The 26,316-nt window shown below is 33.5% G+C and overlaps 5 protein-coding genes across 5 annotated transcripts; 2 read left to right on the top strand and 3 right to left on the bottom strand.

Annotated features, from left to right (window-relative positions):
• Positions 1 to 1,466: 1,466 nt before the first annotated feature.
• TRIADDRAFT_1604 (uncharacterized protein) lies at positions 1,467 to 3,171 on the bottom strand (the record flags this gene model as incomplete). The annotated part of the gene is made up of 3 exons (XM_002117694.1): positions 1,467 to 1,708; positions 1,846 to 1,974; positions 2,166 to 3,171. Coding segments are annotated over 3 exons (1,377 nt in total), but the record flags the coding sequence as incomplete, so codon positions are not given.
• Positions 3,172 to 4,553: 1,382 nt separating this feature from the next.
• Positions 4,554 to 6,018, top strand: TRIADDRAFT_61764 (uncharacterized protein; the record flags this gene model as incomplete). The annotated part of the gene is made up of 2 exons (XM_002117735.1): positions 4,554 to 4,569; positions 5,672 to 6,018. The coding sequence occupies 2 exons, from the start codon at positions 4,554 to 4,556 to the stop codon at positions 6,016 to 6,018; spliced, it is 363 nt and encodes a 120-aa protein (XP_002117771.1).
• Positions 6,019 to 7,032: 1,014 nt separating this feature from the next.
• On the bottom strand, positions 7,033 to 11,496 carry TRIADDRAFT_61763 (uncharacterized protein; the record flags this gene model as incomplete). The annotated part of the gene is made up of 22 exons (XM_002117693.1): positions 7,033 to 7,131; positions 7,218 to 7,302; positions 7,467 to 7,564; positions 7,636 to 7,764; positions 7,857 to 7,967; positions 8,068 to 8,135; positions 8,273 to 8,368; positions 8,418 to 8,481; positions 8,576 to 8,648; positions 8,717 to 8,817; positions 8,986 to 9,066; positions 9,145 to 9,279; positions 9,353 to 9,409; positions 9,512 to 9,583; positions 9,699 to 9,722; positions 9,895 to 9,965; positions 10,038 to 10,131; positions 10,262 to 10,304; positions 10,494 to 10,612; positions 10,707 to 10,849; positions 11,007 to 11,048; positions 11,253 to 11,496. 22 exons carry the CDS (start codon positions 11,494 to 11,496, stop codon positions 7,033 to 7,035), a joined length of 2,049 nt encoding a protein of 682 aa, XP_002117729.1.
• A 702-nt stretch (positions 11,497 to 12,198) lies between these two features.
• TRIADDRAFT_61762 (uncharacterized protein) lies at positions 12,199 to 13,047 on the top strand (the record flags this gene model as incomplete). The annotated part of the gene is made up of 1 exon (XM_002117734.1): positions 12,199 to 13,047. The coding sequence occupies one exon, from the start codon at positions 12,199 to 12,201 to the stop codon at positions 13,045 to 13,047; it is 849 nt and encodes a 282-aa protein (XP_002117770.1).
• A 1,403-nt stretch (positions 13,048 to 14,450) lies between these two features.
• Positions 14,451 to 25,301, bottom strand: TRIADDRAFT_61761 (uncharacterized protein; the record flags this gene model as incomplete). The annotated part of the gene is made up of 36 exons (XM_002117692.1): positions 14,451 to 14,522; positions 14,899 to 15,015; positions 15,330 to 15,419; positions 15,740 to 15,772; positions 15,851 to 15,907; positions 16,017 to 16,061; positions 16,287 to 16,423; positions 16,513 to 16,603; positions 16,855 to 16,905; positions 17,283 to 17,458; positions 17,912 to 17,970; positions 18,319 to 18,400; positions 18,591 to 18,679; positions 18,810 to 18,847; positions 18,947 to 19,030; positions 19,626 to 19,694; positions 19,774 to 19,829; positions 19,917 to 19,980; positions 20,198 to 20,258; positions 20,931 to 21,022; positions 21,176 to 21,228; positions 21,317 to 21,402; positions 21,585 to 21,642; positions 21,708 to 21,786; positions 21,903 to 21,980; positions 22,095 to 22,127; positions 22,209 to 22,296; positions 22,383 to 22,468; positions 22,557 to 22,626; positions 22,719 to 22,772; positions 22,945 to 22,986; positions 23,225 to 23,343; positions 23,792 to 23,827; positions 23,984 to 24,078; positions 24,742 to 24,805; positions 25,212 to 25,301. The coding sequence occupies 36 exons, from the start codon at positions 25,299 to 25,301 to the stop codon at positions 14,451 to 14,453; spliced, it is 2,694 nt and encodes an 897-aa protein (XP_002117728.1).
• Positions 25,302 to 26,316: the final 1,015 nt, after the last annotated feature.

Below are 26,316 nucleotides of genomic sequence, written 5' to 3'. Positions count from 1 at the left end.
ATTGTAGTGTATACTGTAGCTTACAAAAAGTAAAACTTTCTTTCCTGCTCAGTATATAACTGGGTATTACTGAAAGGAAGAGACGAGAGCTTATGTACACTTCGTTACGGTACTGAACAGTAACATTGAAGCATGATTGATTTAGATTGCGGGCTACTTAAACAAAAATAAGCCATAGATTGACTCATGCGGACTACTAGAACAAAATGAGGGAGGTCTTACATTTTATACTGTAGATCATAGCCCTAAATGTAGCTAGCGAAGGTCGCATATCATGATGGCATATAGTGGAAGTATAAAAGCACGAGTTGCGTAATAAAAAGGTTTAATCTACGAGCTACTCGCGGAGTAACTAACGTGTAAAATAATATAGATACATAACATCTATACTCCTTATGCGAGTATAAGCCATCAGCATAATTTGTTTATTGTACGTATAAAAAATTCATATTATAAAATTGTAGATTGCATATATATTGTAATATCCATATATATTTTAGCCAAGGACTACTCTCTGCTAGCTGCTAGTCTCGTTACTGGCTTCTTTTAGTCTAAACATGTCACTTCTAGCAGTGTGGAATGGATGATAAACAGTGAATAGAACTAGATTTATTCTATAAGAGTTATTTATATTCATGATGAAAAACTTCAACGTATATATAGTAGATACAGTCACCCTAAAAATAAAGCAGCATATTATCAAACAAAAATCATCCTTCATTAAAATAGAATCAATAAGACCAAAGAAATCATGATTGAATTATCCCAAGAATCTTAGCTTAACAATATCATTTCCATTACTGTGTATTCCAATACTACACGCTCATCATACAATATAAATGTCAGATCATGATATTATACAGTAGATAACTCAACATATATGGTCTACAGCTATGGCCATCCCTGTTCTTGACAACTTATGCATCCAGAAAAGGGTAGGTATCACTAACCAGCTAATAAAATGATCATTAAGAAATATACATAAAATTTTTCAACCTCGATGTTCACATCAGTATGAAACTTTAAGCAATCTTCGAATAAAGTGAATAAGTTAATATCAAGTCTTGTGATGCTGCGATACGTGTATAAACGTAGTGATACCAGTAAAATTATTTTTACAAATAAGGGTTTCATACTAAGCTTTCATTCGATTTTCTTAAGTTGCTAGCAGAGATACTAATAGCTAGGCAGTCTTCAGGTAAGTTCTTGGAAGATTCCTTCATGTTGTGCAAGTTACTTTTATCATTACTACGAAATGAGGACCTAGTTCTTTCGTATTCCGTAGCTTGCCTAGCAGCAATATATTGAGTAGCAGTTACCTTGATATAGAGTAAGTCTGTGATGGCATATACTGAATAATCCGGTATAAAAGTGGAAGAATTTGAGCAATTAGTCGGATTTTTTAGCTCCTGGTCGCACAAATTTATGCTGCTGATTTTATTCGTACTATCTGGCATTTTCTTAATTAAGCATGGAGCACCGAAATACGAAAATGACCCACTTTCAAATCCGAGATTCTCTGCGCCAACGATAACAGATACCTTTCCTTCCACAATCATAATGAAGTAATCAGCCGGTATACCGCTTTCGTACAAAGTTTTTTTGCTAACGGTTGCACCTGCAACATGAAGGTCGAAGACAACCTCTTTCTTTAGCAGACGTTTAAGGATCGTTTCTGATATAAACTCTTCAAAAAATGGATCTACAACTAATGAAGAATTTTACCGCCATGAAGTAATAGATTAAGATATTTGATACTTACAACAGTTTGCAATATAAGCAGCAATCGTATTTAATTAAAGATAACTAATTTCGTCACCAATTAAATCAGTCATCATCACATACCTGAAGAAAGGTAACGAAACACGGCTAAGGTTTGTTGAGGCGATAACGAAACTGAATCAGCATCGCGATACATCGACAAATCAATAATATTCTTTCGATTTGGGACTGGCTTCCGAGACCTGTTGTCGACTATATTTTAAAAACAATACCCTGATTTAATTAATTATCTTAACATAGCTACATGTAGGGTTGAACGAAATCGAAATGAGTAAATGAAAAGTATATAGTGTTACTAAAGAAAGTGTTAATATTCTAAGTTCAAAAAATAATTTGTATTTTATTAACAGTAATAAATATAATTGAAAATAGTATCAACATACTGTAAACGTCGGTCTCATCAACGATTTCGCTTTGTATCAGTTCTTCAATCACGTCTTCCAGAGTAACAACTCCAAGTATATCATATACTGGATCACGATCGTCAACTTGTCGAACCACCTTAATCAGTACCATGTGAGAAATACCTTTCTTAAAATAATCTAACATTCTATCTAATGACGTATCATCGTACACCCAATTTACGGGACGGTTGTGAAATTCGACGATAGCTCGCAAAGGTGATCTATCATCCGGATCAACAAAAGCCAAATCTTTCACGTGTAAAATTGAGACCACGCTACAACAATCTCCTTCATAGACTGGGATTCGACTGTGACCACTTTGGTAGATTCTGTCGATTGTATCGAAGTCTAAAATAGAGTCGATTTCGAGCATAAAAACGTCTTCGTATTTAGTCATGACGTCTACTACAGTTTTCTTCTTAAAATTAAGTACACCTGATATCATTTGCATTTCATCGTTTTCAATGTCATTGTGTTTCTTGGTTATCTCAAGAAACTTCAATAATTTTTCTCGAGTGTAAATACGACCAATTTCAGCTCCAAGAATCCAGTCAAGGATCATACTTAATGGGTAAGATAATGGAGCCGTAACAACCATGAATAATTTAGTCAACCAGATAGTCCTAGCGCCAATTGCTAAACCATATCTGGAACAGATAGATTGTGGTATAATCTCTCCAAGTATGACAATAGAAATTGTTGCACCAATGACAGCTACTATCCCTGACGTGATATCATCTAATAAAATAGTTAATGTATTATTTACTAAGACGTTGCCCAGTAAGATGGTACACAGGAGATAATTTCCATGTCGTCGAATAGGTTCGATTACTTTCGCATATTTCTGTTCAGTTTCGTTGCCAGCCGTAATGACTACTTGTAATTCTGTCGGATCTAGGGCCATTAGTCCTAAATTAAGTCCGCTAAATAATCCTGATAGTAAAAGCAAGGCAATCAGAAATAATATCTTCACAAACAACGGTAAGGGAATGCCAAAAGCTTCTATAGTCAGCCAGGGTTCTCGTCCTTGGTGTACCCAAGTGTCATTTCTAGATTGACGCGTGCAAAGATAAAAAGTAATGCCAATTTTATCAGTTGAGAAGGAAAAGTTTCCAGATATGTTTTTAGTCAAGTCATCTACAATAACATCGGAGGGGGCAATACTACCCACAACATCGCATGAATGTCCGCTTTCTCCATGTGTTACAGAAAACCCAACTTGAGTTGTCGGCGTTATTTGCCTACCAACTATACGGCAATGTATCTTTGTGTAAGCTGGAAAACTTAAAGCGCCGTTATCTTTAAACTTGGCGGTAGCTGTTAAAGGTAAAATAGATAGAATCGTCGTCGAATTTAGGAGTTGGTTATGTGAACGCCTAATTCGATCCTCTTTCAAAGGATGAGTAACATCAACAATGGTGTCATTAACAGAAATTTCGGTTAAACCATTCGTAGTATAATGAAATGAATCTTCCTTAGCTAGAAGTTTATTAGATTTTACACACTCTAGTTGCAAAGTAAAGATTGTGATGAAATAATAAATGATAAATTTGTATTGAATCAATCGTAGAAATTTATACCCTCGATTGAAAGCAAGGGGCGCCATGTATATTGGTCAAACAACGGAATTTGAAACTCAGTAAGTTAGTACGAAAACGTTACCGTACTACAAGAGTAATTACTGCTAGAACTCCCTTAGAAGTCCCTGGTACGTAGAGTACTGTATTGTACAATATACAATACAGCTACCACCAGACCGGATCATGAAGACCCCTCTAGTTGGATGCCGATGAGATACTGTACAGTGTACAGTTCTGCTGTATGCTAGGACTGTACAGTACAGTAGTACTGTACTTTTTTGGCATACAGTACTGTACTGTACAGTACAGTACAGTACGTACTGTACCCTGATTTTAGCATACAGTACTGTACTGTACTGTGTACTGTACTGTACAGTACAGTATAATAAGAGGGGGTAGGCAATGATTCAAACAACTTTTGCTTTTCTCGTATGGTGTACTGTACTGTACAGTACAGTTAGTACAATACAGTACAGTACATTACTGTAAATAGGAAAAAAAATTGAAAAAATGTGACTTGAACCGACGAACAGTACTGTACTGTACAGTACAAATAAATACACTACACTACCGTACTGTACAGTGTACAGTCTGTACTACAGTACAGTATGACGGTTGGTGCGGTTGTTGATTCACGTCCGCTTGTCCACTGACTCCAATGTGTTAGCTTGTTGAAAAGTGCTTTTCATTATACTTAAATATTTGAGTACGTTTCTGACAGTAAGGAGTTTTTCAAAAGTCAAAGCGCGTTGATAACCCTCTAAAAATATTTACCTAATATTTACTGATGGCAGAAGACGAAGGTAGGTAGAAAAGTTGAAACGACAAACTTAAAACGGATACTAATCAGAAGGTTACGTATGAGCATGTAAAACATAACATAATTTACTTTACACTACATCTACATTGTACTGTACATTATTATACTATACAGCTCTACTGTACACTAAAATAGGAACGTGATCCCGGACTGGACCGGACTCCTAACGGTTACGATTTTACTGTAATACTGTACTTGGTAAGGCACTGGCGAAACTCAGTTATTTATACTGTAGTACAGTATGTTGTTTCACTGCTTCACATACATATGTATGTACAGTACTAGTACCATGCAATTACTTTATCCTCATTTTAGTTAGAGACCACTAAAAAGTAAAGGCTGTAACACATACTGTGTATAGTACGTGATGTTTTACTGTACACTGCACTGTACTGTACTGTACTGGACAGGCAGTGTGACATATCGAATTGGCTGTACGTAGTATTAATAAGGTAACTGAGTAGAGTGGTTGGCGGTTAGTTCCTGACTTCTTGTACTGTATTCTGTATTTTTAATGTGGACTGTTCTACTGTACGTTCATATAAGGAATGCGTGCATATGGGGTTTGATCGACTCCAAACTTTGCTTTACTGTACTCTAAGCAAGATCTTTAGTTTGCTATCTGGTTTCATCTCTGGGTGTCGATCATTTATACTTTTTGTCACTATATACCCGCATATTGACTATGGTATACTGTACAGTACGGTAAACGGCACACAAAGGACAGTTATTCCACTATTCAGTAAATCTTTGTTTTCAGTTCACAGAGTGCAATTTATTGGCAATATTTCTGACGACACCACCATTAACATCACTACAAAGGGAAACTCACAAATTTTTGCTCATATTGGCTTCTTAAAGGTCCTGCATAAATACCGAATAGAATTTGATATTCCAGGTATTATCGAAACCGTTTGAAATTACGAAACTATATAATAAACATACGATACACGTAATTTGTTACGTAAGTTCATAAGTTCAAAATAGGACAGTAACAGACGGCGTCCTTTTTAGATGCTATCTTTTAAAAATTCAGAAAATGTAACAGTCATTTTAAGCTACTTTTTACGTCTTTCATTTACTAGACATATTAGGGGAACATGTAGTTATACCTCCGATGCAAAACATTTACATTAAGGTTTCTCATATTGTTTATAATGCCGCTAAGAAATGTTATACAATTGGGGCTGAATTAGCTGTAATCAAGGAAGGTCTATTTAGGGAGCACTTTATTATTTACAAAGGAGAAAAGATTTCAAGATCTGATAACGTTAGCAAGTTATTAGATAATGAATACCTGACTGTTATCATTAAAGCGCAAATAATGGGAAAAGGCAGAGGTACTCCTTCTTTAAAGGATGGAGTACATAAAATTGGTGTTATTGAAAGTGATAATGACTCAGACTCAAGTGACTGGAAAGGCTTCGATTAATTTCCTTCTACTTTACAACGTTACCTAAGTTAAGTGTTACTACGAAAACATCATAATAGTGTAAGGATCTCTGTATTAAAAAGTTTGCTTTATTAGCTTTGAAAAATTGTATATTTAAGACACAATCTTCAAGGTATCGCTCTGTGGTTATCAGTAAAAATCTTAAATCATACGAAATACTTTCGAATAGTTTTCTCCTTATTTAATGATAATAAAGTGTTACTATTTACATTACCAGATTACGAGAAATATTGATTTAAAATGTTCTTAGTGCCGTATTACTACTCGACTGTAGTACACGTACAGCCGATAATTATAATATATATATATAATTAATAAATAATAATTAGTATCATGTTGTTATTGCTCTGTCGTTTGAACTGGCTATTAACCTATGAATTAATAAACAGATAAAAAACTGTGGCCGTTACATTGTACTGTACTTACTGCAGTCTTGATGTTAAAATCATCGAATATTATTGAATCTTTAAATTCGTTACATATCGAATTAAGTTTAAATGCACTAGCACAACTGTCCGTAGCTTATCTAATAAACAAGGTCCAACCAGATGCGTAATTTTCCTTCTCTTATTGATTATACCAATGAAGAATTAACTGTTACATTACGGCTTCACTTTTAGAGTAGACTGTATGCGTCAACTATTTATTGAAGCTAAATTTTGGAATCAAGAAAGTGAATAGACCACTATCCAGTTAGTGATAACATATAAAGTCAAAAGTGCAAGTACCATACATACACACTGTACGGTACAGTACAGTACGCGAAGTATGGCTAGGGCGGGTTTGATTACTAAAAGTAAAGACGCAAGGAATTGCTGGCTAAGATTCCGAAGCATAAATATATCTGAAATATTTGATTAATTACGTCCGTTTCGAAACGCGTAAGCTGAATAAAGAAAGCAGTTAGTATTTTCTAAACAGAGTTAAAGTTGTCCGCTTGTTTTTTTATTTATTAAAAGTAATGAATAAATCTAACAGAAACATTCTATGGGGTTACATCGATTCGTCATCGTAGATATTATTCAACAGCTTTAACAAATCTGTTTGAGTGTATTGAATCCCATCAAATGTAACATTGGAATCCTGATATTCCTATAAAATAGAAATAGTGTTAAGTGTTTTAATCAATTACAGAAAGCTACGAGGAATCACATTGGAGAAAAGTGTTGTGATGGTACCTTCTTGAAATGACATCTCTTCTCCTTCGGAAATGTAGGATGATATCCACGATTGTTAAACATTTCATAAAGTAAAACTGGATTACTACAAAATCGAAAATGAATATTAAAGTATTATTCATTTCCATGATTGAAATTAAAAGATCACGCCTTTGGTGTGGGAATAATTTCTTAGCGATCGATTGCAGCTAACAGTAGATAATATAATTACTGTATATTGGTTAAAAAGAGAAATATTCTTTTGCTTACTTGCGTGACAATGACTGATCCGAGCTATCTTGCCCAATTAACGAAGCACCACGAGATAAATATCTTGAGTAAGTAGATAAAGTTGGATGGTAATGGACCTACAACAAATAATGATCATAAAATAGTAAATATTTCAATAATTCACAAAAAGGTTCAAAGTAGAAACTACTTTCAGCAGGGCTAATTCCCATAAAACTGTAATATTTGCATCGCAAGGCTCCCATTTTTCAACATGAGGGAGAAATAATTTCCAAGTTGTACCATCACTTTCTAATAGCTGTTCGGTTTTAGGATGAATCTTTCCAAAAGAAAGAAATATAAACTTCAAGTATAATAACTGTAATTAAAAAGTGTTCATGGTACCTTCGATGACATCAATATAAGAATTACCTGCAATAGAGTTCCAATTAAAGATTGTAAAGGTATAGCTTCGTTTGGAAACAGTAACAAAGATGTAGTACAAAGTCTTTTAATGTAAGCAAATAATCTTTGAACAGTTACCTATAATAAATAGGTCATATTCCTAAATTAACTATCAGATATTTACAGTTTTAACTTAAAGGACTAAAGATCATAATAACTCCTCTTTTATTTCGCCAACCTGGTTCCGTTTCCTACATAACATCAATTCCAAACACTCGATAAGCAATAAGAAATCATTCTTGTAACCTTTATGGTAAATCCAATAGGACATTTCCCACGTTAAAACAAACATTTGAACATACCAAAGTTATCATTATGATATTTAAATAGGCCGACGAAAAGAATTTCCTCATACGTGCATTACTATAAATTATTAATTATACCATTTAAGGGTAATTTCAAGAGGATATTATACATGCTTCCATAAAAACGACGCGGATCAATGCTTAGAGCTTCTCCTGAGAAAAGTAGATCATTAGCTGTAATTGATTGTAATTTGATATGAAATGAAAGGTTAATAAGTCAAACCTCTCCCAGTTAAAATCTTAAAAGCAGTTAGAACGCAGGCGATTTGTTGATTTTTGTTCAAGGTCTGCTTTCATGTATTATAACTGTTAGTACGAGAGCTTATTCTAGCGTTAGAGTAACAGATCAGAGATAAAGTATTACAATCTTTATTCCTTAACCTGAGTGTCAAGCAGGTGTCCTAGAAGTGTCATTAAATCCTCAAAGTAATCTATACTTATCAAGTGGGCGAATCTGAAAGTAATTAGGTAATGTCATCGAAATATGATTTATTACATCAGAATTCAATCAAAGAGACTTACTTTGCAATGCCTTTTAGCACCGACAACAACAGTTTCAATTTTGAATCGGATTTCAGTACTTGAAAGTATATTGAAAACATGCAACCGAGAATTTCAGTTTCCTGATATAAATGTTTAATTAACAAAGAAAAGTAAGTTTAGCAAGGTGGAAACGGATGTCGAATAATCACATCCAGAGCCAATCATTTTATATTAAGCAATTCAAACTTTTATCTTGAATTACAAAATCTCGTCTTTATAAGGAATAAGATCTATACGGATAAACATACAATCTTAGCTCGTTTTTCTTCATCCTCGCCTCCCTCAACCGCAAATAAGTCTTGCTGCAGTTTTCTAGCATCACTTCGTAGCTGATACAGAAACAAATGAAATGATATTGAATTTAGTATCATAGTCTCATAGAAATTTCGGTATGAAGCCATAAAAACCTTGCGTTCTTTTCTAAAATTTTGCCTTTTTTCATGCTTACGTATAACCCGTTTTTCCTTAACGCTAACTTCCTCAACTGTATACTTATGCAGTCGTTCATGCGAGAAACGCAGAAACAAGAAAGTGTCCAGTACCTAGTTCATCGAATCTAAGTTTTAATTCTAAAATTAATTACCAAGGCTTTGCAAGATAAGCGATCAAATCTACCTTTTCCTTTATGTTAAAATTTTTAGATTTCACCATTTTCGATGTAACTCTAACGCCCTATGTTTTAATGTTTGAAGCTAGAGCAAATAAGATAAATTGTGATGGTATGTTGCACTGTACCAACTGAGTATACAGTGGGTCAATTACATTCGTATGCACCTCTAATGATATTTCTCCTTGCACATCGTTTTTATATAGCGCATTTAAGGCATCGTAACTGCATTTAGAGATCTACATCATATTAAATTACGAATCATTAGTATTTCAACCTTAGCGATACTGATCATGTACACTTTCCGAGATCAGTAAGAAGAATTAAATATTATCGTTCGATCATTTAACTTACATCCAAATCATTAGAGTTTACCATCTGAATAACGATTGTTAAAATATTTGAACGAAAATTAAAATGACTCAACGATAAGAGCAGATTACATAAACAGCGAGCTGCAGTTGTGGCCAGTGTCTGTAAATACCCCATAAGTAATCTCACATTACTAACGATCCAGGTGTTACTATAAACTCTTAAGCAAACTTCTTACCTTTTCCATCGATAAAAATGAGGATTCGATCTGAGATTTTACATCAAAACTTTTTCCTTCTGGCTTATAATCTAATTAATTATTCATGAAAAGTGTTCGTTGGTGAAACGTATACATTACAATCTTAGGATGCTGTATTTTACCTGTTACAAATCCTTCCAGGGTACTAAGAAATTGTTGGTAGTTTTTTAATAATCTAGTTTCATAGAATCTTAGTCTTTTTACATCTTTAGAAATCTTATATGAAACATATTAACAATGATGTCTATTTCACTGTACAGGTAGGTTGCATGTAGAGATATTACATAGTTTCCATAATGTGTTATATTGTAGGATTTTATCTTCGTCATAATACCGTACTACGTACCCGAGTTATCTGCTCCTTTTCAGACGAAACTCGAATACGATAGCTGTAAAAGATTTATGATTCTTAAAAGATCAGTTCATTTAGGAAACGCAAGGTAGTGATATTATCTCAATAAAAAAGGATATCGTGTAGTGCTCAGTACTCATATTCCAATTACTATAGCTACTGTAAAGTGTACAACTAGATTAGTACTTTAATATAATTAATCAGTAATTGGAACCAACATATTGACCTAGGTACAATATCTTTAAATACTTCAGTTGTCGAAACCATCGCTAACTTTCGAATGGTAACAGTAATATCAGTATCGTCTTCCTTGCACATCTTTCTTAACACTTCTAAGGAATCAAGCTAAACGTTAAGATACAAGACGAAGCTAGCTGAAACAAAGTCTCACAATTTTCCATCCCATTCTATACATTATGCTATAAATGTATAGCCTTACGTTTTGTTCAGGGTTCTCTATTATTGCACAGGCGAATTGAGCTATAGTATTTTTTTTCTGAGATAGTTTTTGCTGTCTTCTTACGTACAGCTGAGCAATGCAATCAACGTCTTCTTCCGTATGTTCGTTGGGAGCGTCTATTTCTAGAATTATATCATGCAGTACTTTAAACTTTATCATCATGTTGGACTGCACTTAACAATACATAATTATATACTCGTATCATCGCATCTCAGAGAATCGAAATTAGTTCATATATTTACTGTTTATGCGTAATTTTTAAGTTACATTTAATATTACCTCTGCTTTCCATTTTACCAACGGTACCCTTCTCTCCAGAATCTACAATTTAAAATTAGTATACTGTAGTAAAACATTTAGCCTTGACCGATTAAGGGAATGTAAATCACGTTAAATAAGTTCATCCGAGATGATTGCGATACAGTACTGTGCTGGAATACTATACGACTGATTTGATGTATAGGATCTGCAAAAGCAATTTACTCAGAAAGTAATGCGTATCAAGTTATTAACATTAATACGTACCCGAAAATCTTTCCTTTACGCCCTTTATTACAGCCCTCTGTTGGATAACTTTCCCGTGACGTTTAATTGGTAACAAGTAGCGTACATGACTCTCTTCAACTTCATGCATTTTTCGTTTCCGATAATTTTTAAATTTTGAGGCATTGCTATGATTATAATTGTTCTTTCCTTCTCTGGAGTTATGATCAATTTCTTTACTGCACCCCAACTGATTAGATGCTTCAACGGTGAAATGATTGCTCATTATTATCTTCTTCTACAGTATTGTAGAATACAGTTCAAATTAGTAGTCTTTCTGGAAGATGTTGTTCTTGTTCATACAATAAAACACTGCACGAGATATCAGAATAAACTGTATCGCTTTAGCTGCTGCTCATACTAATGCGGCAGTAGAAATAATATAGTACTATAGTATAATGATTGCGCTGTCTTACGGTACACTGTACAGTACAGTATTATGATCCGAGCTACTCGTGATGCTGCGTGATTTACTTACTGATTGTCAAACGGAACACTACCTATTCTTCGGACTGGAGCTGACCATCGTGGACCAAGAAATCATAAAAATCATACCGCGCGCGATACCAAACAGTACTGTACTGTATACCGTGTACTGTACATTGTACCGTATGTACTGTACATTACGTACAGTACTGTACTGTACAATATACTGTACAGTACTGTAGAAACCTTACGGTACTGCTTGTCTTTTTTTGTACAGTACATGTCAAAATTCGTTTCCCAGGGTGATTCTGTACTGTACAGTACAGTAGTGTACACTGTACAGTACAGTACTGTACAGTAGAGCAATCTTAACAGTACAGTACCGTGATCTTCATTGTCACTTCTGCATGCTGCTGTGGATACTGTAGTAGTGAGGCCGTGTCGAATAAGCTTTTGAAAATTGTGCAGTACAAAAGTAAAATATTAAATTTTAAGTCCTAGAATGGCCGATCAGCCAAAGTGCAAAAAATTCCGCCTTTGTACAGAAGAGGACGAGAGTTCCACTTCAAATGCTTCGTCACAAGATGAGTCAGTTCGCTCACCAAGTTCAAGTGATAGTGAAACAAGCCATGAGATAGATAGCAACGCGGACAGTATTGATTCGGAATTCAACGTCAATGTTGAATTCAGCGGATGTAGTATAAAAGATACTGATAGTTACGCATTACAAAATTTTTTAGATAGCCTATTTTTAGGATGCAACTTTGACACGAACGATTTAGCTATGTTAATCTCATCTCAAGCAAATATTGGTTCTGTAGTTATTTCATCGGGAGATGATGATAATGATGATGAAAATTACAGAGACATATTTGCGTTCATAACTGCTCTTAATATGGCTAACGGAGAGAATGTTATTGATGAAATTCGTGTTTGGTGCTTGAATAATTGTTCCGATCAAGAAGTATCGCTGAAGATGAATAAGATTCTATCCTCCTATAGTGTATACATGCTTTTATGTGAACGCTTCCTAGATATTCCACCGGCTATTGGACTGAATTTATACGATACACTTATGAAGGATTTAAAAACAGAAAATATGAAATTCGACTATTATCTCTTGATACTTAAAACCTTTTCAGCTAATGACCGAGATGCAAAAGGATTTGAGTTTGCTTATCCCGAATGTGAATTATTATTTAATAAAGCCGAGCTAGCGTATCACGTTAAGATGCAAGATATTAGTTCCACAAGCGTTAACGAAATGATTCAGTACTGTTCCGTGGTAATGATTAGTACAAAGGAATTTGAAACTGCGATTAATGATATGAGAGCGCCTTATCGGATCTGAGAAAAAAAATGTTCATCTTGTAAGATCGATATTGGTAATGAACTTTTGATCATTTTTTATTTTTATTACGGGATAGTCTTCGCCGCCTCAGAAATTTTAGCAATGGAATAGTTTTAAGTTATTTCGTTTTATTGCATCATAGTTCTTTAGCACAATTCTGGAATGAATAATCTTCGTATTATACGAAGGACGGAAGTGACTAGCTAACATGTCCATAATAATTCATTACAAGACAGTTTAAGGAGGCTACATACTAAACTGCAGCTAAATGGAAATTATAGGCATGAAGTATGACCTTCAAGTTTTACGTGTTATCTTGGCTCACTCACGATATATTGGTAGCAATTTTGCTTATGATATGAACTTAAATAGTTGTAGAGATTCTTGATGCTGGATTTTACGCGTGTTTACAATCACAATAAGGAAAAAGAATCTCTGATATTTATCAAAGACTACTTAAAGGAAAAGAGGAATATTTACATATCAGGTCTATGCGTTCACATAAAAAAATAGATATACAGCCGTATAGGCTACGCAATGTACTCTGCACTGGACAGTATATTACTCCACATCGCAACGGCTTAGTGAATGTGATATCATGATGCTTAGGTCACTTATGTTTCTTTATGGATCTTTGCAAGACGCGCAATTTACGGAATTCCTTCTCCTGCACATGGTATACTGTTTTGTATACACTCCGTAGCTACTATGCAGTTCGTATGGTATGCTAAATATCGGAAAATGTATACTCCGAACCTTGACAAATCGGACTAAACCTACCGCGTAATAATGTAGATTCCCAAGGACTGGATCAGAATAAGCTAAAAACTACGATCTAGGTAATGACGATGCAAGGCTTTATTGTAGTGGCGTAAAATAAAATTTATATCAGTATGAAAAAACTAATTCTTTTTAATTGTATCAACAAAAATTGAAATACGAACTGTAATGTACATTGAAATGTACAGTATATTGGTGATACAGCTGTAGTGTATACTGAATGAAAACGGATGATAAAATCCTACCTTACATAAAAATTCACCAATATCAAATAGTTTAATCTAGCGATCATAAAACTTTAAAAAAAAAAGGAACTATGCTGATAAGAAATATTGAAAACAACATCATTAGGCTATTTTATTCTATTCTCATACGAGCACATGTAAATACGAAAACTTTTTCTCAAAGAAATTTATAGTAACGCTTGAAGTGACAAACATGAACGTCACAAAACGTAACGATGTCATTAACTTAATTAAATAAATTTCGACTGAATCCAGAATACACCGCGTAGCTCTAGTGATTTACCTACTTAACCATGTAACCCATTATAATCATACGTACAGTATTATTGTGCTTGTATTTGGGCCAATTTAGTAATTTCCACCGTCACATTACACGGTTTATAAGTAAATATCCAAAGCCGTTACAAACATGAAGTAATTGAAGGATAATTGCTGAATTATATAATTATACTAGATTAGAAACGAAAATAGCGTAATTTTCTTGATTAGTATGCATGGACTTTACTTCTAGTTATGATTTAAAAGGACATGAAAATCTGATCATTTCGAAACTATCCGGGTAGCAGATCACTCAAGTCTTCTATTTTAACTTCTTTCTTGGTCGATTCTTTTCTGATACCTTCATAAAATGGTAGAAACGATAGCCGTAAAATTAGAATTTGATTAAAAAGTGTAAACAACCCTTAAATATTAAATATAATCTAGAAAAAGATCAGACTTTGGATCGCTTATACGCTATATCGTTTCATCAAACGCTACAGTTGTTCAGTATCTTAACGTAATAAATTCATCCTATTATTACATATTAGAGACTGTGAGAACTGACTTCCATTGGAACTTCATATGAGTCGTCACTATCATCGTCGATTATAGTCTGTAAGGTAGCTCCATGAATTTTAAAGTCGCGAGATGTACTCCGCTTGAAATATTGCATCAGGTTTACCTAACAAAGTCATATAAATCAACAAGCCAATGAATGTGATGCAAGAAGTTTGCTATCTTAGAAGCACCTTAGTACTCTAGCAGTACTGCAGTAATAGTAACTACATAATCACCGTAAAAAAAATACTTTTAATAATTATTACCGTACTGGTAATTTTACTGTAAGCATCATGCTACCACAATAATTAACTATAAATACAGAATAATCAGTTTATTGATATACAGCATATAATAATAATAATATGCTAATGTTGCACCAAACTGTAGGATATTCCATTTTCGGTGCTTTAGTATAAAATTGAGCAAAAACCTCACTTGCAATTTCGCCTCCAAACGAATGAGATGAGCTTCGTACATTTCAATAGCATAAATTAAATTCGGAATAACACGTGATTCTCGTACTGCCTGCAATGAATATCATTACATCAAATCACGAAAGAAATAGCCTAGATAATATTTTAAATCATGTATGAAAAATTTTCGAACAAAAGCTGTAAGATAGTAAGGCGTATTAAATTGGTTACATTTCCGCGAGTTGTGGAGGAACTATTGCTCTTCCCCTTCCGTTTCTTCCTAATTCGATTATCATCTGTATCTTCAATTATGGCACGATTTGCCTTATTGATATATATTGTAAAGAAAGATTTTTAAGTGATTTATGTACCAATGGAAATAGGTAAATGTACCAAAGTATCCACCTGAAGATATGTAAGCATTGCATAAACCTTAGGTGTTACTTGCAATCCAGACAGTTTTACCTGCAATTTAAGTTAATAAGATGATGAAAATGTTTATGATTAAAAACTATAATATTTTAGTATTTGTTTTACTATTACCAAATTTTCGAATCTTTCAGAGACAGTGACACGTCTTCGCATAAATAACTGCATATACTACGGGATTAAATTAATAATATAGTATTAACATTTCATTGTTGAGTAATCTATCACTAGAACAGCTGAAGATTACTAATCTATCCAGCCGAAACTGAAGAATACTTACATGCTTGACAAGGAAGGTCATACTGGTATACAATCGCGTCACACCCTAAAAGAGAGATCGTGAATTTCGAAATAGAATATATTCTAAATAAACTTTCGATTTTGGTCCTGTACGGGTTTGCAACTCATACATTCGTAACGCAAGCAATACTATTTGGAGATTAAGATGCATTTCAAAGTATCAATTTGCTTACTAAGCGCTACTATTGATGTGAGGGTAAAGTATAAACTGAACACTGAACACGCAGCAATGGATTAACGAAGCCCTTACTTTAACGGAACATTCAGTGCATGTCTTTGTCGGAATAGCTGATTCTATGATTTCCTGCAAACATTGCGCTACCATAGTTAACCTTGAGCATACGGTCGCTTCCATCTCACTATAAGTCCTTGAGAACTCCGCCTCACCTATAAATATTTTAGAAATCGAATTTCAGGTAATGATAGAAAAATTTAAATTTTTACAAACGATGCAAAAATATCACGACATGCTCTACCGATATCATCATCGAAGATCAATGCATTCAGATTGGAAACTAGCCAATCAATGTTTTCCATTGCAGCTTCCAATTGAGATGACAGTATGACCTAAAGTATGAATATTTAGCGATCTTTGCGATTTTCAACAGAAGATACGGACAATGACATGTTCGTAAATTACCAAAACCGTTGGAGCAGCCGTGAATTCCGTAATTATAGCAAAATTATTATGCTTTTTCACCTCTATATCCTTATTCAAATATGGCATAATAATTTTTTGAAAAGAAGGTTAACGGTAGCGAAATAGCTTATTTTGCAACACGCTAATTTCTATAATACTGTATACGCGTATACTATACTTCTTCAACATCGCCGAGTTGTCCGTGAATGTCTATTGATACAGTTAATAGCTGCAAAAGAAATATACGCGTATGTAACTATATGCAATATTGTACCTACAGTATAAGCAAATAATCGGTTTACAGTACAATACATAATGCAAATTATACCAATCCTAGGATATCTTCAATCCGATTACAAATAGTAAATAACTGATCGATGAAGCATTTAACAAGTTGAAGATCATCTAGTTAAGTAATCAGAAATCAAATTTAGTTATCGAAACTATTTAATTATAGGATGACAGTAATAAATGTTAAACAAACGCTCGCCTATAACTTGATGCTTGCAAATTGCTAGAAGCCATTCATAATGCTTCTGAATCTGCTAAATAAAAATTACAGAATTTATTAATAAGCTTAAAGTCATAATCTGACATAAATCTAACTTGTTTGAGCCCTGATTCACCAAGATGCTGCAATAGGGATAGAATGATGGTCATTGCGATGTGTGCCTGCTTAAATTCAGCACCGGCAGTGAGGGCTGAATTTATTAATTTTTGAAAAAAGGCCACCAGGGCGTAAATCATCTCATCTTGATTGTTAATTTGTTCATCCAAGATACCTACGAATCATTAGTAACTTGTGATATGGATATATGATATTAGGGTAGCTCAATGCTGACAGCAAATGCAAGCAGATCCTTGCATAGAATTAAAATATATATATAGACGATTACTAAGATTTCGTAGGAAGGGTTCAATTCGATCCGAAAAGCTCTTAAAAATCGTATTGATCAACGATCCAAAGGTTTCGAGTTGCAAAAGTGATATTGATTTATTCTATGATATTTAATTACAGAAAATTATTATACAAAAAATCACCACATTATAGCGATCGATAAAACTTATTACCATTATGCCATCATCAGTAGTCAAAAATGTCTCATGCACCGTTTCCCCAATGATGGATTTAAAAATAGTTCTGAAGAGTTTTAATAAAAACAGCCATTACCATACCTTATTATTGCCTCACATTGTTAACTCTTTGATAAAATTAAATACTAAGGAAAGCGTACCTCCCGACTGTTTGGCAATATTGAAATATCTCCATATGATCAGCGCTACAACTTCCAACCTAAAGTTCAAGGCCGTCCGTCATTATAATAAACTAGAACTTCATACTAATTATACTATTAACTATCTAAATACGATTACTGCCTTACCGCATACTCACTTCATTTAATCTATCTTGTAAAGCTATAAAAGTAAACTTAACAAAACTAATCGACTGTGATAAAATTCGCTGGCTTTCCTGATAACATGGGGAAACGTTTCTATCATGTACAATAATCTTAATATTAGTCATTAACTAGGTCTATTTGCTAATTAATTATAAATACTTGTTAAGTTCGAGGAATATAATTATAGCAAAGCGAAAATTAGTGAGATATGGAATGAATTTAATTAATCTTAATAAACTTACCCAAATATAATCCGAATTAACGTCGAAACGCAACTAAATGATATCATGGTTTCCAATCTATATTTAGATTTTACTGAACGTACTACAAATATTGAACACATGATTACCCACGATTGTCTATATTTACCCTATTCATGAAGTTTAAAACGTGTCGAAGCATGGCATATAATGATTTGCTAGAATCAGTTAATTGCAGATAGTATTTCTGTATCAATAACAGCGGCATTGTCTCATATAATGTTGTGTGCAACTATGATCACACAAAGTTATACCGTGAGGATTGTTTCCGTTTTCTCGTAAAATCTGAGTTATCCGAGAATATCTCTCAAATAATCGTGTGGCGTCTTCGCAATCGCCTATGCTATAAATTTGACGTGGATTAGATACATATATAAAATCGAATTGGCAACTGTCAATTACGTCTCGTACGGTGGTATTTAAGGTATTTACTAAGTGTTATTAAGCCCTGCCCGTTATGATCGATCACTTACGCAAAATCGTTTTTTCTTAACATAAACTCAATTAAAACCTGCAGTAAGAAAACAAATGGTATAAGAAACTCACTATTATTCATACCGTGAAATACGTAGTAAGATTAGTGTCTTTCAGAAGAAGGCAAATATTACACCTCATAAAGATTGGCAATCAATTTACAAAGAATTAGATTTCTACATCCTGCAGCTGTAACTGGAGAAAAGTCAGCCTCTTTGTCCTAGTAATATTAAGGAAATTAAATTTTAAATGATGCCCATAATTCCTTAATACTAACTTTTAGGATAAACTACCAATTGGAAGTCTTCTATTTCACACTTAATCATCCGAGTAACAACAGAGTTTAGCGAGGATATTAGATTACTTGCTGGTAAGTCATTTACTAAATAAAAGCAATTCAAATAATTTAACAACCCAATATCAAATTTGATTCTAGCCATACCAAATTATGCAATATACGATAGTTCTACAACTAGATTTATTGCCTTCACCTGGATCTTTAAGAAAGTGTAGTTGATACAGATAATATACTAAAGCTGGCTGAGATTGAAACAAATTAATCAGTAAAATTAATACAATCTATAAAAATTAACTACTTCTAAATGAACATTTAGATGAATCAGTCCTTAAATGAAATTCACCAAAGGTTCGACAATAAAGGTTTCGTCGTTGACCGTTATGAGACACGAATGAAGTGCTAAGGGAGGTAACAACCCTGAATCGCTTCGATATACCTTACTAAACTATTAGAGATAATCAATCGATATTGTAACGATTACTTACAATAGATATATTATTAATAACCATATACTAACTTGCTTCATCAGAATATTGTAAACGAGTTTTTGTAGCTCTGTAGCGATAGAAACAGTCTGATAAAAACCCTATCAAAGGAATTATACATTATCAGATATTTAATAATTCCACATAGCCTACTATATATCAAAATTGAGCTCCGATTACTTTATACAATATCTCTTTAACAGACGCCTGATGTGACAAGCAACGCTGCAAATGTCCTATAGAAGTATCCGATTATTGACTGAGTACTTCAATCCAAGGTATTACATCAATTGTGTATTCATTAATTACCATATATCACTTACTTAAAATTTCTGATTTTACCCACTTATGATTGAGCTTGCTACCGGTCTGGCTGTGAATATGTACCTAAATATTATAAAATATATCATACGTTAACTTGCCTATGAAAGCACCGACGTACAGTAGGATATTAAAATGTAACGTACCAAGTTAGATTCCTGACTGTATAAGACAGCTACCTGGCTTGATAGATTAAGGTTGCCCTCGCGCTCCATTTCCTTATGGATCGTTAGGTAAATTTTGAAATTGATAACAGACGTATGAAGAATTATGGATTATATACCTTATACGCTTTCAGTAGAACAGTCATACCAAATGCAGCTATTTTACGAGCTTCAATTGATCTGCAAGAAGATAATTAAGTTAATTTAGCGGCCAATAAAATTACTCAAATTTATTTATCAACAGTACAAGGTCAGAATATAATTCTCTAATTATACGCTATTACGGTTCATTTTTAAACAATTACAACTACAGGACAAAATTTGTTAAAGGCACACGATCGTTACCTAGAAAATACAGCCTTGAACAACATATTTAGTGTATGATCCCTTAGATTGAAGTTCGACACAAATTGAGGCTGACAAAGCAGAAAGAATTGATAATCAGACGATTATTTCCAAGTTTAAATGAAGTTTTAAGGGTTCGAACAATTCCTATCTACCAATAGAGCAAGTAATATTTCTCTGGAGGTTTCGAAAGGTAGCAATGATATATGATTAATTGCTCTCTTAAGCTATCATTGTGTCGTTTAAGGCCATAAAAGAAGTGCCGTTACCATTTCATCCCAATTTAATAGTTGAATCACGAGTTCAATGGTAGATAATGAAATTTTAGTAATTAAAAAGTGTTTGCACTATGTCTAATTCCAAACAAAGTTATGGACTTCTTACTTTGGAAAATATATTTGAAGAAAGCTGATTGATTATCTTTAAGGCGTAAGCGAGCATATCTGTAAAGTGCAAAGTTTGTTTAGTTATCTTCGACGATGAAATAGACAACTTTCAAGATATAACCTACCAATATAATTTGTAACTGTAGCTATTCCTTTGGAAATTATCCGATTTATAATTTGTTCTAATATTTCTTCCCTCATCGCGTCATGAACCTTCAAGATGGATAGAAAATGATAAAAATTTCTACAACTGTCTGTATTATGTTAATACGTATACTGTGTGATCACTATCTTAATAGAGGTGAAAACAATAATGTACCACTACGGTCATTTAAAATGTGTAGAGTTCGCGTGTATAATACTAACCTTAAAGCATTTTAGTATAATAGTAGTTCCTAACCGGGAGACTTGCAATTGTGCTATAGTTTTAAACATTCGAAGTGCACGAAAGGTCATCGCCGTTTGCAAGTTACAGTACAATTAATAAATTTTTATTTACTAAAATACCTGGCTGTATTTTAACTAAAAAACCATCAACAAGAATGAATCCAAGTTCTAACATTCCCTGAGTGACTTGATCCCATCCAAGCGAACTAGAAGAAAGAATAATAATGCATATGATCACTATCTAGCACTGAGAAATATTATTTGTAAATCTGTTATATTAGTGAACATAAATCTCAGAAAATTTTCATCTCCATTGGTCAAAGTCATGGCTATAAATACAACTCTATAAATTTATCATTGATCCGATATCAATTACACAATCCTGCACCTATTTTCGATCACTTTGAGCGTTGCTTTTTCAATCGTCAGAGGTGTACGTGAAGAATCTATGCGTATAGATAGTTACCATTTAATTTTTTTGATGGCTAGTTCAATCAATTGATTATTGTACCTCTTAACCATCGACACGAATTAAAACGTTCGTTATCTTTGTAGGCTTTGATGATACTTGATTTCAAAATATCAAAAATCTAAAATTTAATCAAAATAACTTCAATATTACAATACTATAAAGATCGTAATTTTGCTCTAACAATGAATAAATAATTATAAATGGTCTTCAAAATGACCCTAATTCAAAATTTACCAAATCGTGAAAGCGACTTATACGGGCAACGGCTAGGGATAAAGCTAAACGGAATGACGATGAAGTATTTGAATTTTCCTACATAAAAATAGCAAAGAGTAGCAGTATTTAATTGAAACTTATGACAGAGAAATCGAATCATTCCACAACAAAGTGCTTTCGTATTCAGCCTAAACGATTTTCTTATTTAACCTTAAAATATTTTATAAGCTCTTTTCCAAGATCCTATAAAAACGTAAATAGTATTAGATTATACGAAACTGAAATAAACATATCGTCAATGGGATCATGAACTTATGAACAAACTTGGTCTTGCTTAATTGCGTAGGTCATGTGTAAAATTACAGTCCCTTCTAACGGTTGTAATTGTTTATCAGAAATAGCCACAATTTCGCTAGTAGTAAGTAGGTAAGAGTATTCATGAAAGAGTTTTACCAACGAACAGAAGAGCAATCACTGCAATAATAAAACATATTTTACTTTGATGCTTCCTGTTCTTTTCGGATTTGTAAGTTTAAGCTTGTCATATATGAGATGATACCAGCTAAAATAGTCCTCTTGAAGCCCTACAGTACGATTCATAAAAGTACGTAATATTTTGCTTGCAATCAAATCATCTAGGTAAGCAACCCTAAGGAGCAAAGATATCCTGACCTGATTTGACATTAAAAGCAACTGATATACCAAGGGAGGCAATTCCAAAATATCAATGCTAGGTAACGTCCTAGTAACAACACCAATAGGTAGTTCTTATCGGTAGTCTTACTAATACCGACTAAAGTAAATATCATATTCATAACTAAAAGCCATACTTACAGTATCATCTTCTCCACTACCACACGTAGTTCTTCTTCACTCATATCAATACCTCTGTAAAGGTAAATTGAGGTCAGCGCAGAGCAAGTACATTTCTTAAATCTATAGTCACCTCTTATTGCTCGTATACAGACATAAATTTGGCACACAATTATTTGGAAACATACTTTCGTGAAATATCACTGAGAGTAATTGTAATTTCATCTACAATATATAGGTAGCGTACCGAAACATCGATGCCATAGATACTATGCAGCTGGCATGCCATCTAGGTAAGATAAATTTAAGAGCGTAAGTAAACTAATCAGCACCAATAGGGGGCATCACATGTAAAGTTACGAATAGGCAGTGCTCTTTAAGTGATACGTGCAGTTGTATTTGTATAGTAAATACTTGCATAGTCACAAAATGACTACAAAGCTAGTTTACTATAAATTAGTATTGCCTTAATTTTCTAGGAGTTGTTTAGACATAGTCATATAATAGTATTTTATTCCAACAATTACCTGCTAGAGCATAATTTATTCAATATGTAAGCTTTATATTGAGGTCCACTCATTGCAGTGCAAATATCTGATTTGAATAGCAGGAATATTCGGAAGGGCTCAGAAATTAAAGCAAGACTCTACATCGTAAGTATAATAGCATCTTATCAGATAGATCCGCTACCTTACCTTTTTTATGGAAAACACTTTCCTTCAATGAAATAGCAGATAGCACTTTCGCAAATAATTCTAAAGACCTTGGGTTTAAATTTTAGGTGTAAGAGTAATTCCGAACTTGTACGATTAAAATACGCTAGACATAAATCTGGTGATGCTCCTACTTTTCATTTCTGCAAATACCAGATTCAATGGCTTCCAAGAAGATATTGCATAAATCCAACAACAGTGAACAAGACGCCGAGTTTATCTATAAGATAACATATAATCAATTTATATGATACAGAATCCAGCTTAAATAACCTATAATTACTACTTTATGTAGAGGATTATACTAGAACTTTAATACTGTTCATATTGTACAAATAATAAAGTTCGCATTTTTTGCTTGAAGTAAAATAGATCGTTTACCTGTACCAATAGGTAACTAACCATTCCAGCAAGTACCTAATAGTTACAGCAATACAAGTCTTACTGATAAGTACTGTATATTCGAAACATTACTTACAAAAATCTAAATACGCCACAGGCTCTTATACACTAGCGAAGGACAACCGAGTAAATTGACATTGGCTATATAATTTTAGATGTTAATTGTCTCACCTTCTGTGGCATCTGTCCTTCATTGATCAACGATACACAATGTTTTACTACAAAGTCATGTTTTTGGAATCCTTCATTCTTATCAGTTATTAGAGCTTGCAATTAAATAATATGAATTCATCAAACTAACGGCATCTAAATCAAAACTTAAACGCTTACTATACTACTACATACAGTATGTACGTCGTTACTGTCACCTTTATAGCTAAACTGTTATACGGCAGTTATACAAGTGCAAATAGTAAAATATAACAGCCACCATTTTAAGTTTACTTGTCATATTCATAACGTTCATTTATACAAGTATTCCGCATAGGTAACTATTTGCACTTTTACCATTTGGCAGTTACAGTGATTGATGTCACAACATAATTTTTTCTAATTTTTATACCTGCACATATATCCCATTACAAAATGCCACTCCTCTATCCTTCCTTGTGTGCCGAAGATAATTTACTAAGATTATAAACTTATGATATTGTTCAACTGCCTTTAAACAACATAGTATCCTCTGCAGTCAACACAGTACTGTACATTAAATCACTCTGCTGCTACGCGTATTTGGTAATTACAGTCAAGTACTACAGTAGTATTAAAATATGGTATAAGAAGAACAAATTCATCATGCAGCCGCTTAATTTTTGTAGAGTCAGTTTTATTCAGTAATTAAAATAAAAAATTTTCGCTAAAATAATTATTGAAAAACCAGTATAATGCCATAATGTCAGAATTTATTATATATTGTAGGCGAATGTTACCTTTAAGAATAACTTGCATAAGTTCACATGTCTGTGGATGATGTCCATCAATCAAGTTGCAGAGCTGTAATTGAATCCAGCATAAATTACGTTAAATTATTTAATTTCATACGACTTGTACCTATGTGTACCTCCTGGCTTCTGAAACAGATTACTGTAGGTAACAATTTAAAGCCCATTTACAGATACAGTAAACGAGCGAAAAGGCGTACCCGTAGAATGCAGCTAAGTGGGTAAAAGCAACCAAGGGCCTACAAATACGAGCTGTATATCAAGTGCGACACTCAAGTACTATGAGTACTGTACAGTGCCGTAGTGGCCACTGCAGAAGAAATCTTTTAAATACGTACAGTATAGATGGTTATTTCTAAATGCGAAACTAGAAGACTTACATACGTATAACAATAATATGGATAAAAAGTTAGGGATAGCAACAACCTTATAAACTCTTTAAAACTTTGATGCATTACCTGTTTCTCATTTAAGCAGTTAACGGATTTCAGTACTGCATCTTGGTTTCCTTCAGCAAAACATTTTAGCAAAAAAGAGCTGCTATTCATTCTTAATCTAGTGAATTGCAAATGCTAGTGGACGGTGAGTAACAAATAAATTTTTAAAGTTTATTTATTGTTTAGGAAAGGCAGTACTTCAGAAATCAATGACGTTTAATAAAAGAGTTTAAATTGTCTTCCAAAATAGCGCGGGTGATCAGGCAAAAGCAGGGTCTACAGTAGTTTGTACAGTGAATGCAAGCAACTGATGCTGTACTGTACTGTACTGTACTGTACAGTACACTGACAGCAGTGAATAACTTCGGTGAACCTTTATTACGAAATTCGGGCCACTGAAGCTATCCCTGCTGACTGATACGGTAAAAAGTTACTGAACCTCTGACAGGTCTATCAAATGGTAATACTATCTGTTAAATGAGCACATTATCTTAAACCGTCAGCAAAGCGACGGGAGTTTGCACTAGTACTGTATTAATTAATTAACAAATCAACACTGTTCTCACTGAGATTTCTGAAGGAGATCATACTGTACCGTACGGTATTAAATCAGTAGTAAATAAACAAATAAATTAATTAAAATCAAAATCAAATTTAATCATAATTATAATTATAATTATTATTGGTAATTATAAATTGAAGTGCTATCACCGTACAAATTCGAATCTTAATGGCGTGAAGGCTTTCACTCAAGTCAATGATCTCGTGAAATAATGGTAATGATTAATTAGTTTGACATATTGAATCTACAGTACTGCACTTGACACATAAACAAGTGCTGTAATGTTACTGTACTGTATTGATCGCAAATCATATTACGTGCCACACAATTCAAACTAACTGTAGCAATCGAAATACGAGTACATCTAAAAATCTCGTCAAAAAATGGTCATGATAATTCACACAGGAGGCTTTAACCCTTCTGTGTGAATACATTATTCATGCAGCTGTGCATATTTTACTTTACCGGGTATTTTATTTGATTATACCATATCATATAGCAAATGATTTTAGAATGAATATGTACTTAAAGAAACAAAATCGAATTCGTATTTTAATCTCTAGG

The sequence above is a fragment of the Trichoplax adhaerens genome, genomic scaffold (assembly GCF_000150275.1).
Source record: "Trichoplax adhaerens TRIADscaffold_28 genomic scaffold, whole genome shotgun sequence".
Lineage (NCBI taxonomy): Eukaryota > Metazoa > Placozoa > Uniplacotomia > Trichoplacea > Trichoplacidae > Trichoplax > Trichoplax adhaerens.
Note: the sequence above shows the minus strand (reverse complement) of the source record. Positions and strands in the feature narration are given on the sequence as shown.